Source organism: Mus pahari, chromosome 14, assembly GCF_900095145.1.
Source record: "Mus pahari chromosome 14, PAHARI_EIJ_v1.1, whole genome shotgun sequence".
Classification (NCBI taxonomy): Eukaryota; Metazoa; Chordata; class Mammalia; order Rodentia; family Muridae; genus Mus; species Mus pahari.
Window position 1 is genome coordinate 40,564,922 of NC_034603.1, and position 11,735 is coordinate 40,576,656.

An 11,735-nucleotide genomic window follows, 5' to 3' on the forward strand; every position below is an offset into this window, starting at 1 on the left:
TCTTGGGGGCTAAGGTTCATCACTGCCTCAGAGGGTACCAAAGACTAGACAGCATCCGTGCTTAACTTCTTCCTGTAGCTGTAGCTTAGCTACTCATTAGTATTTTCTTAAGAACTAAAACTTATGTGTGAATTGGTGTGACTTGGCTGGTAGTTGGCAGGGTTGGCCACAGGTACCAGACTGGGCTGACCATTTAGAACCAGTCTGCCTTTGTGCCTCTCATACTTCTTTATTTGCCTCCACAGTCGTCACTGCGGCCGTCTTCTTTGCCATAAATGCTCAACCAAGGAGATCCCAATTATAAAGTTTGACCTGAACAAGCCTGTGCGGGTTTGCAACATTTGCTTTGACGTACTGACTCTGGGTGGAGTCTCTTAGTGAGGCCCCCAGGAGGACCCAGGCCTGCATCCCTGGCACCTCCCCAGCAGCTGCTCTGCTCACCAGCCTGCCTCCTACCCAGAGCAAGAGCTGGCAGTTGTCTTCCTGCGGCAGAAGACCATGGCGTGATCCCTGATTGTTTCAAACGAATTTGTATGACTGTCAGTGTGTCAGACTGTGGTCTATTGCACTAGATGTCTCACTGGTTGGATCAGGCCAGTTTAACCTGCGTGACAAATGTGATAGGAATCGGCTAGCAGCACACAAGGATACTTGGAGACAATGTTCCCTTCCAGTAACGTAGCGTCCATCTCAGAGAATTCACAAAGTCTTCCTGCCTGGGCTGACTTAGAGCAGAACCTGACAGAGCAGAGAGCAGCTGCTAGATGAGAGCTGGTTACTCTAGGGCGGTGGCTACCCTAAGTGGCTCTGGCCTCCAATGCACAGTGTTTTCATAAAGATAATAGGAACCTCTGCCCTCAAGTCTTTTCTTTCTTTAAGCTAAGCTGTATTTTTAGTGAGCTGCCCTTTTAAAAAGGTGAAATCTTTCTAACAGGGTTCAAAGATGAGAGCTGAAAAATTGTGGCCTTAACAACTGAAAGCTTTACCAATGTTGCTGCTGCTGGGTGTCAGAATGCCTGTGGTAGCTTGACACCCAGTAGCTGTCTCATCTCTCGTCTTGCTGCGTCCTGTCTGTGGAGTCCTCAGTCGCTGCCACTTGAGTGGTGGAAGAAATGCACTTTGACTGTGCTGCACTTTTTCTAGAGCTGTATCATTGGTGAATCCAATTCAAAAAATCCATGTTCAAGAATGCCATCACATACTCTTCTATCAGTGGTTCTGATAGCCAGCTTGGACTGGACCTCAGCACACACTAATCTAAAAGGGAAAACTGCCAAGAAGGAAGAAATTCATACTGATAAGGAGATAGCTGTGACTTTGATCCAGGTTCTCTCTCCCCAACACATCCTTCCTGCTAAAACCTTGTCTTGCATGCTGAGTGCTAGTGGCACCAGTTCTGGGTAGCGCTGTGCCTCATCAGAGCCAAACAGCCCAAGGCCCTGGCCAGCTATGAGCAGCCTGTTTTAGAGATCTGGCTGAAATGATGAGCGAGGCTACGAAGCATAGGTCTTTGGTTCCTGCTGCTGCCTAGTCTACCCCTGGGCTGCGGGGCCTCTTACTTTTTAACATTTGGCCAGTGTTTTGGGTTGTTTCTGTTTGGGAATTTTAATTTTTTCATTTTATTATATCGCACACTGAAAGAGAAACTTCGCCCACTGGGTTTTCTGTTTGTTTTTAAGAAACAAAAACACAACTGCTCTGAGACTCTGAGATGAACAGTATCTGGTCATAGTCAGGGCTTAACTGTCAATCACTCGCACTGATTTTTTGAGACATTTGATAACCCTACAATACTTGCATTAATAGAGTATGGCTGTATGAATAAAAGGGACTTCTTTTGGCATCACTTTCTTTATTGGATAGTGGTATGCGCTCTGTTGCTGTAGAGTTAGACATCTTACTGCCTAAATATGTATAAAATGTGCTGAGAAACCAGTGTGCTACTTTCTAAAAATATTTCTGATTTATATGTATGCTTTTTATGTTAACATTAGCTTGTACAGTGTTTAAAAGGAAGAGTTACTTGGAAGAGTGCCATTGTCCCCCAGCCTATGACTTAACTTCATATAGAATTTTTATGGAAACATTTAATCAGTCTTGGCCAACAACTATAGGAAGCATGTAGTCAGTTTCCAAGTTTTATTGCCTAAAAAGGGCCACGGAGACCTAGAGTTAAGTTGTTACCATGGTTCTTTAGTGGGGAAGGTAAGAATGGTATGGTTATGAACCAGGGTGGAGAGGGGAAATAGGGAATCAGGTTGAAGCTGATCATTGTGTCCTTGCCCTACCACACCAGTTTCAGTAACAACCTTGCCTATAACTGTACTTACAATCTGAAGATGATGCCTGAAGCATATCTGCATATGCTTCAAGCCTCTGTTCCTTCAGAGGTCAGTGTAGTCATCCCCGTGGCTGACAGCGGCTGTGTGACTTGAGCATTGGTAGCCATGCTATAGATGTGGCTCGGACATTCTTCCACAGCCGCAATCCCCCTGACCATGCCACGCTCACTGCACTGCCCTCCTGCTGTACACTGCCCGGCCAGGACCAGACTTACTGTGTGTCTCTCCTGTGCTCTCTCCATGCTGACCAGACTTTACCATGAAATTGCTTAGCTATTCTTGTTCGGTCTTAATCAGTACCTTAAGAACTAGCAGCAAAACTTCATTTATTCATTCAAAAAGTTGTTAGTTATGAACGAGCCAATCAGGAAGAATCAAGTTTACTGAAACATAGTTGCTGCATCAGTTAACCTGCTGTGCTCGCCTAGCTTTTTACCTGCCTCTTGGTCATCATGACTCTGCTGCACAGTGTATCACTAAGGTTTTAAAGACAGAGGTACCGATCATGTGCTTACACTAGTTTGCTATGATCTTCTAGCACAGCAATGTCCCACAAGCTTAAGTGCCTACAGCGAGGACTCCCTTGTTTCCAGTTGTCTTTTCATTGGTGTCTCACTCAGTGATGTGTTAGAACACGAGTTTCCGGCCTATTCCACCCCAATAGCAAATTCAGTTCAGGCTGAATATTAGACTGCTCAGTTCATCTGCCATATTCTCTCCAAGGAGTGGGGTCCACATGATGTTTCTGTCCTCTACCTCAGAACCATGAGTTGTTTCTGACTACCCATCAGCTTCCTCCCTCTCCTTGAGTGGGTCTTTCATGAAGCTGGGTGTGTGGGATCTCACCACCTGGCCCAGTTTGTGCCCATCCCCCATACTGAACCATTCCTGCACTAGTCTTATTTGCAGGCAAGGGTGGAAGACAGGCTTCCATCTAAGATTTCCTTACCTGGAGAAGAGAAAAAGTGGCTGAACTGCCAAATGCTTTGACCGGAGAGGAAGCAACAGCAGCATGTAAAGGTCTTCCTCACAGATGCTGGCTTCCCTCAGGATCAACCCCTAGAGCCACCTGAAGCTCCAGAGCTCCCCTGCCAGCCCAGCAGAGGAAGCAGCTCAGCAAAGGCCTCTGAAAAACTGAGTATGTGACCAGTTAACTGAATATAAAATTCCCAGATGTCATAGATGCCTTAAAGACTTTCTCTGGAGGATCATTGCCTCTTGTGTGGAGTAAATAATGTATTAACTCTTACAACTGACAACATTGGTTTTTCTACAGTGAGGGAGTCTGGGGACTGCCGGACTTACTGACTTGCCAGTTTGGCAGCTGTGTGGAACTGGGCGTTCCATGACATCCTTATGGTATCAAGGAAGGCAGAAGCTGGGCCAAAACTGCAGGCACGTTTGTATAGACCACTTTGGCTCTCAAACTGCTCTGGTGCTGCTCAGTGTGAGAGTGACAGCATCAGCTGGGACCATGGCTAAGGCTTAGCAGCATTGTTTCTTTGGAGTCTGTGTAATGGAATGTATTTTTCAAATATTGATATTTTGATTTTCTGTAATAATTCCTTACAATAAAAATGAGGTAAAATTGTAAATTTAAAGTGTAAAATTTTAATTAAAGACATTTATAGCTACTTCTAAGCCAGGAGTACCAGTAAACATTAAAAAACAATTTCTAAAAATTGATAATGTAAGGGCTGGAGAGTTGGCTCAGGGTTTAAGAATAATGCTGCAGAGGACCTGGGTTCTATTCCGAGCTCTCATGTGGAGGCTAAGCCTCCTCGGGCACCAGGTATACAAGTGATACACAGATGTACATGTAGGCAAAATACTCATACCCATAAAATAATAAAAATAAATCTGAAAAATATATTTAAAAGTGGTTTGTGAACAAATATCTTGAACAGCTTCCCTCGACATTTCCTATTCTAGCATTCCATGTGACACATACTGACAGACCTAACGAGCGTTTCGTGCAGAGTGAGCAACTGCTTCATTCCTGCCTCTCCATTGCAAGCTTTACTTTATGGTGACACATGTGACTGCTGATGCAGAATCAGCTGCCTGATACCATGGAAGTTGTCCAAAGAATCCTAGACTCCATTGTTTCAAAGCAACTATAAATATTCACCATGATGAGCTTCCTACAGGCCAAGATTTAAAAGGGTGGGGACGGGGTGATGGCACTGTGGGCTTCAGATAACATCAGGGTATGTTTAGGAGTCTGCAGATTAAAATCTGGTTCGTAAAGCCCGGATCAAGTCTAATACCAAAAATAAAAATCTAGTGGGTGAACCTTCAGAATGCTTACTTGGACTAATGTGTTCTTTTTCTACTGTTCTTATATCTGCCCCTAACTCAGACAACTAACTGTAGTGATCTAACTCATTCTATATGGGCTTCTTACACCCCCTTTAATGTTAGCACTCAGGAACCAGGTATGGGGCTGGGTAGAATTCAAAACAAGGTCCTTGATCAGCTCACTGAGCTCTGCCTGGGAGTATAAGCATAGTTCATAGTCCACGGAAATATGGCAATGAGTCAGTCCAGTGTGAGACATGGATCCGTGGTTCAGTCCCACAATGGTAGATACTTTTGGGGGGCGTTGGGGCACAGGGTCACACTATAGCCCTGGATGGCCTGGAACTTGCTATGTAGACCAGGTTAGTCTTGAATTTAAGGATCTGCCTGTCTGCCTCTCCAGTGCTAGGTGTCAGGCACACCATGCCTATGAACAAAAAGTGAAGAGCAGGGCAAAAGTTGAAATCTACTCTGCGGGCCTATGGATGATGAAGGTACCCAGGCTGGGTGGGTAAGGAATAAACAGAGATGGCTCAGCAGTTAAGAGCACTGACTGCTCTTGCAGAGGTCCTGAGTTCAATTTCCAGCAACCACATTGTGGCTCACAACCATTTGTAATGGAATCTGATGCCCTCTTCTGGTGTGTCTGAAGACAGCAACAGTGAACTCATAAAACTTAACATAATTTTTTTTTTTTTTTAAAGAAACAGGATGGGGCTAGAGAGATGGCTCAGTGATTAAGAACACTGACAGCTCTTCTAGAGGTTCAATTCCCAGCAACCACATGGTTGTTTACAGCTGTCTGTAATTCCAGTTCCAGGGCTTCTGACATCCCCACACAGACATACATGTAGGCAAAACACCAAAGTACATTAAATAAAAATAAAAAATAAGCAGACTAATGGAGGGAAGAGAGCTTTTCCTGGCAGAAGGAAGGGTTTCTGTGGAAACACTGTAGGGACTAGAGAGACTGGAAAGCAGGGCACCTAAGGAGGGAAGAGATGCCAGAGCAAAGCCAGACAGGCAATGTCGAGGACCCTCTGCCAGTGCTGCATGTGATCCTCAAAGATACGGGGAACCCCTGGGAGGGTTAAGTGGGAAGTTCCCTGAAGAAAGATTATCTAATTCAACAACAGGGCTCAACTGCTTCTGCCCATTGGTTGGGTGCAAATAACTGCATCTGACTCTTTAAGCTGCTTGTTGGGTCCTTTGGAAGGCAGTCATGATAGATCCCTTTTTGTGAGCATTCCTTAGCCTCATTAATAGTGTCAGGCCTTGGGACCTCCCCTTGAGCTGGATCCCACTTTGGGGCTGTTGCTGGACCTTCTTTTTCTCGGGCTCCTCTCCATTTCCATCTCTGTAATCCTTTCAGACAGAAACAGTTATGGGTCAGAGGTGTGACTGTGGGATGGCCCCCCTCTCCCTCACTTGTTCTGTCTTCCTGCTGGAGGTGGGATCTATAAGTTCCCTCTCCCTACTGTTGGGCATTTCATCGAAGTTCCCTCCCTATGAGTCCTTGGAGTCTCTCACCTCCCAGGTCTCTGGTGCATTCTGGGGGGTCCTCCCAACCTCCTATTTCCTGAGGTTGCCTGTTTACATTATTTCTGCTGGTCCTCAGGGCTTCAGTCCTTTTCCCTCACCCAATACCAGATCAGTTCCCCTCTAGCTCCCCTTACTGCCCCCCATCCACATTTCCTCCCAAGTCCCTCCCTCTCTCCCTCCCTCCCCACTTGTGATTGCTTTCTTCTCTCTCCCAAGTGGGACTGAGGCATCCTCCCTTGGGCACTTCAGCTTGTTGAGCCTTTTGAATTCTGTGGACTGTAACTCGTGTATTCTTTATGGGTTTTTTCCTTTGGCTAATATCCACTTACTAGTGAGTACATACCATGCATGTCATTTGGGTCTGAGTTACCTCACTCAGGATGATATTTTCTAGTTCCATCCATTTGCCTGCAAAAGTCAGGATGTCCTCGTTCTTAATAATTAAGTAGTATTCCATTGTGTAAATGAACCACATTTTCTGTGTCCATTCTTCTGTTGTGGGACATCTGGGTTGTTTTCCAGCTTCTGGCTACCACAAATAAGGCCATTATGAACACAGTAGAACATGTACCCTGTGGCATGGCGGGGCATCTTTTGGGTATATTCCCAAGAGTGGTATAGCTGGGTCTTCCAATTTTCTGAGGAACCACCAGATTGATTTCCAGAGTGGTTGTACCAGTTTGCAATCCCACCAGCAATGGAGGAGTGTTCCCTCTTTCTCCACATCCTCTCCAGCATATGTTGTCACCAGAGGTTTTGATCTTAGCCATTCTGACTGGTGTAAGGTGGAATCTTAGGGTTGTTTTGATTTGCATTTCTCTGATCACTAAGGACTTTGAACATTTCTTTAGGTGTTTCTCAGCCATTTGAGTTTCCTCTGTTGAGAATTCTCAGTTTAGTTCTATACCCCATTTTTTGATTGGATTGTTTTTTTTTGTTTTTGTTTTTTTTTTTTTTTTGTTTTTTTTTGGTGATTAACTTGAGTTCTTTATATATTTTGGGTATTAACCCCCCTACCGGATGTGGGGTTAGTGAAGATTTTTTTCCCAGTCTGTAGGTTGCCGATTTGTCTTATCGACTATGTCCTTTGCTTTACAGAAGCTTTCCAGTTTTATGAGATCCCATTCATCAATTCTTGATCTTAGAGAATGGGCCATTGGAGTTCTGTTTAGGAAATTTCCCCCTGTGCCAATGAGTTCAAGGCTCTTTTCCACTTTCTCTTCTATTAGAGTCAGTGTATCTGGCTTTATGTTGAGGTCCTTGATCCACTTGTTGAATTAGGGAAGGCTGAAAGAATCTGAAGAGGAGAGCAACCATGTATACCAGCAGTCTCAATTAATCTGGACCCCCGAGATCTCTCAAACACTGGGCCACCAAACAGGCAGTATACACCAGCTGATATGAGGCCCCTAACACACATACAGTAAGGACTTCCGGATCTGTGTTCATTCAGAGATGAAGCACCTAACCCTCAAGAGACTGGAGGCCCCAGGGATTTTAGAGGTCAGGTGGGGTGGGGGGTGGGGGCATCCACGTGGAGATGGAGTGGGGTGGGGAGGAGGTGTGGGATACGGAGCAGTTGGATGGTGGATGGGGAGGGGTTCGGAATGGAATATGGAGTGTAAAAAAATAAATTACAAATAAAATTAAATTTAAAAAAAGAAAGATGAATCAACCACAGCAGGGTACTTGCCAGCCTTCTGGAGACCAGGAGGAGGGATAGAGAGGAAGAGCTAGCAGGCAGGACATACGGGTACAAACTGGCCTGCCAGGATTTCTGCCCACCTGCTAGACTTTTCCCTGGGCAGGATGTGGATGGTGGTACTGGTCATGTGGTGGTATCTTGGCTAAAATCAACTTGGGAGGAAAGGGTGTATCTTAACTTCCAGGTAATAGTTTGCCACTGAGGGAAATCAACAGGAGCTTAATGAAGCAGAAACTATAGAGTAATGCTGCTAGCTGGCTTACTCAGCTGTCGCCTTTTTCTTCCTGTTTTAAGTTAGAATCTTGCTATGTATCCCTGGCTATCCTAGAACTCGCTCTGTAGAACAGATTGGCCTCAAAGTTGGAGGTTTACCTGTCTCTGCTTCCCAGTGCTGGGATTAAAGGTGTGTGCCTCCATTCCTGGCTTCAGCTACCTTTCTGTATAACCAAACCTATCTTAAAGTAACCTGTAAAAGTCTCTGAGGCTCACTGCCTCAGTACGCTAACCTGGCCCTGGAAGCTTCTAGCCACCACACAATCTTACATAGAATGTTTTCAGCCTCCGAGACCGCTGCTGAATAAACTCACCGCATTTTATAGTTCTTTCTGATCTCTGGCTGGCTGGTTCATTCAGTTCTCTGGCTCAAGCTTCTCTCCAAGCTCAGTTACTCTATCTGGCTTCTCCCTTTCACTCTCACCTGAATTGCCTCTGTGTGGCCTCATAGTAACTTTGGCAATCTGCTTTAATCTTCTGGCTCCTCATTCTCTGCCTTGATCTGTCATAACCTGTGTCTAGCTTGTTCTCTTTCTCTGCAACCTGTCTCTGTACAACTGACCCAGTGAAACTGTTTCCTCTCTCCACACTGCTCCTCCCTTAAGGAGCCTCCCTTTCCTCTCTTCTTGTGAGAGTTGGGCAGATCCTATTCTGCCAAATCTTTCTCTGATTCATCACTTTGTCTGCCACTCAATTAGACATCACTTTCAAACATGGGTGCTTCCTTCTACAAACTAACTTTACCTTCATTATTTGGGATTAAAGGTGTGGGCTAAGGGCTGAGCCATACCATGACTAGAAACACAATCTCAAGGTTCACAATGTGATCAAATAACCTGCAACACCCACCTGCTCCGGTGATACAGCCACTGTGGGTCACCTTCTATTAGCAACTAAAGAAAATACCAAAGACAGGCGTGGTGGCACATGCCTTTAATCCCAGCACTCGGGAGGCAGAGGCAGGCAGATTTCTGAGTTCGAGGCCAGCCTGGTCTACAGAGTGAGTTCCAGGACAGCCATGGCTACACAGAGAAACCCTGTCTCGAAAAAAAAAAAAAGAAAGAAAGAAAGAAAGAAAGAAAGAAAGAAAATACCAAGTCTCCATGCATACACAGAGGGAGATAAAAGAACCAGGCATTGCGTTTTGCACCTTTCATCTCAGTAGAAAGCAGAGGCCAACTTGGTCTCCACAGTAAATTCAAGGAAAGCCAGGGCTACATAAAGAAATCCTGTTGGTTTTGTTTGTTTGTTTGTTTGTGTTTTCGTTAAGAAGAATGAAAGAAAGAAACTGCTTTACAGACATGCCTTGGGCCGCGGGCTAACATGAACATGATCTGGACAATTCCTGCTATTCTCTTCCCAGGTGAGTCTAAGTTTGTGTCAAGATGACATCTGAAATCATGACATCTGGTGACAAAGATGATGACAATGTTAAAAATGTGGGGCTTGTAAGGCTGAGGAGATGGCACAGTTGGTAAAGTGCTTGCCATATAAACATAAGGACCAATATAAACATAAGGACCAGAGTTTAGATCCCTATAAAAAGTCATGGATGGGGACATACATCTGTATCATAGCACTGGGGAGGATTGACAGAAGGAATCCTAGAGCTTGCTGGCCAGCTAGTCTTTCCAAATAGAGAAATACAGAAAGACATCTAACATCATATTCACACACACACACACACACACATATATATATATATAGTATATAGTATATTTTATATATATATATATATATAATACACATACACACACACATATATATGCATCATGTACACAAAAGAAATAAAAAGCAATGTGGGGGTTGCAATACCTGCAGAGCTCACAGACATCTTTATTATCCAGCTGTTTGATTGAAGATACTGCCTCAAAGTAGGAGAAAGAAAAGCCAGAGAGAAGGGACAAAGCTTTCAGAGACACAGAAGGAACACCTGTGGATGGGACCAGTGCAGCGAGTGAGGGCTTTATGAGAATCTTGCAGGACATCATGGTCAAAAAGTCAAGAGCAATGAAGATCAAGGGCCCAGGGGTGTAGCTCAGTTGGTAAAGTGCTTGCCTAGCATGTATGTGGCTCTGGTTTATTCAACCCCTCCTACCAAATAAACTGGGCATGGTAGCACATGTCTACATACTGAGTTCAAGGCTGACCTGGAAACATGAGATCCTGCCTCATAAAGTCAAGTAATTTAAAAAAAAAAAAAAAAGTAGCAGAGATCAAGATAGGTAAAATTAGTAGGACATAGTGGTACATGCCTTTAATCCCAATCCTCGGGAGGCAGAGGCAGGTGGATTTCTGTGAGTTCCAGGTCAGCCCTGTCTACCTGGTGACTTCCAGGATAGCTAGAGCTACATAATGAGACCCTGTCTGGAAAACGAAAACAAGAACCAGAAAGAGATGAGAAGTGCTGCAGCTGTGCAGCAGAGAAGGGAATTCCGCAGTGGGGTGAGAAACCTGAAGTGAAGCCTCTTACAGTGTGTGGCAGTCATCGAGGGACAACTTTTCACTAGCAATATGAGTAAAGAAAGCTGTTTCATGTACACCAGGGCAGGGAGATTATGGTGTGTTCCATCTGTGTAAGTTAAGCCCCAGAATCTGCTATTCCAGTTTATTATCTCATCTCACTGTACCATCCCAGCTATTATGGAGTCAGTTTGCCTTGGAGTAGAGGTTTTAGAAATGTCACAAATGTCAGAAATTAAAAGCTCAGTCAATTACCTTGTGACTTAGAACAGTTACCTTCATTTTACTAAGGTGCAAAATCTTCTTGGGAAATGTCTTATTTTCCACTGAGAGCCACAGTCCTGTTTTGCTACTGCTCCAAGTACCAGCAGAACTGGCATGATGGGCAGAGTGCAAGCTCTGATTCAGGCAGCACCAAGTCTATGGGAAGTCCCTTCTGGAGCTCTCAGACTCCTTATCTGAGCAGTTCTATGTTGCTCTCATTGTGTTCATTAATGTCTGCAGACTCTGAAGGAAGATGAGAGGGAACAGAGGTTCCAAATAGTGTCAGAACAAGCTGATCATACGAGGTAGGCTATCAGGCTCTTGTCTCAGCCAGTAGAATTGTGACCCACATTTGCAGAGTGTGGTTGGAGTCCTTGATACTCCTATTTCAGGCCAGGAGCCATGCTAGGGCATGACTGAAGGCTTTCTGTAGATCTGGAAGGTTCTCCATGTCAGCCACATACAGGACACCATCTTAGAGTGGGAAGGAACATGTGGTAGCCAGCGGTGGACAGCCTGTGTATTCTTCCAAGTTGGGGTTGTCCAAGTCCCCACGATTTGAGTGTCTAGGATTGTCTTGCTGGTCACTAGGAGGGCCAGTTGTTCTCACACACACACAATGGGGCTCCTTGCCCCCTGGCTTATACAACTTCCTGGGGACACCAATCCAGTCTCTGTGCACACCTCCACTAGGATAAAAGGAAAGAGGATTTCTTAAAAGTATGAACTTGGGGGCTGGTGAGATGGCTCAGTGGGTAAGAGCACCCGACTGCTCTTCCGAAGATCCGGAGTTCAAATCCCAGCAACCACATGGTGGCTCATAACCATCTGTAAAAAGATCTGAC

At 44.9% G+C, this 11,735-nt stretch overlaps 2 protein-coding genes across 2 annotated transcripts in view; one reads left to right on the forward strand and one right to left on the reverse strand.

Moving 5' to 3' along the window:
• Ankfy1 (ankyrin repeat and FYVE domain containing 1) overlaps positions 1–3,937 on the forward strand; it is a 79,040-nt gene extending 75,103 nt beyond the window's left edge. The window contains exon 25 of the mRNA XM_021211547.1: positions 246–3,937. Coding sequence (XP_021067206.1) covers positions 246–378 — 133 coding nt within the window. The 3' untranslated portion in view covers positions 379–3,937. The remainder of the gene's footprint in view (positions 1–245) is intronic.
• A 6,430-nt stretch (positions 3,938–10,367) lies between these two features.
• LOC110332453 (neuferricin) overlaps positions 10,368–11,735 on the reverse strand; it is a 17,490-nt gene continuing 16,122 nt past the window's right edge. Inside the window, exon 4 of the mRNA XM_021213698.2 lies at positions 10,368–11,579. Coding sequence (XP_021069357.1) covers positions 11,366–11,579 — 214 coding nt within the window. The 3' untranslated portion in view covers positions 10,368–11,365. The remainder of the gene's footprint in view (positions 11,580–11,735) is intronic.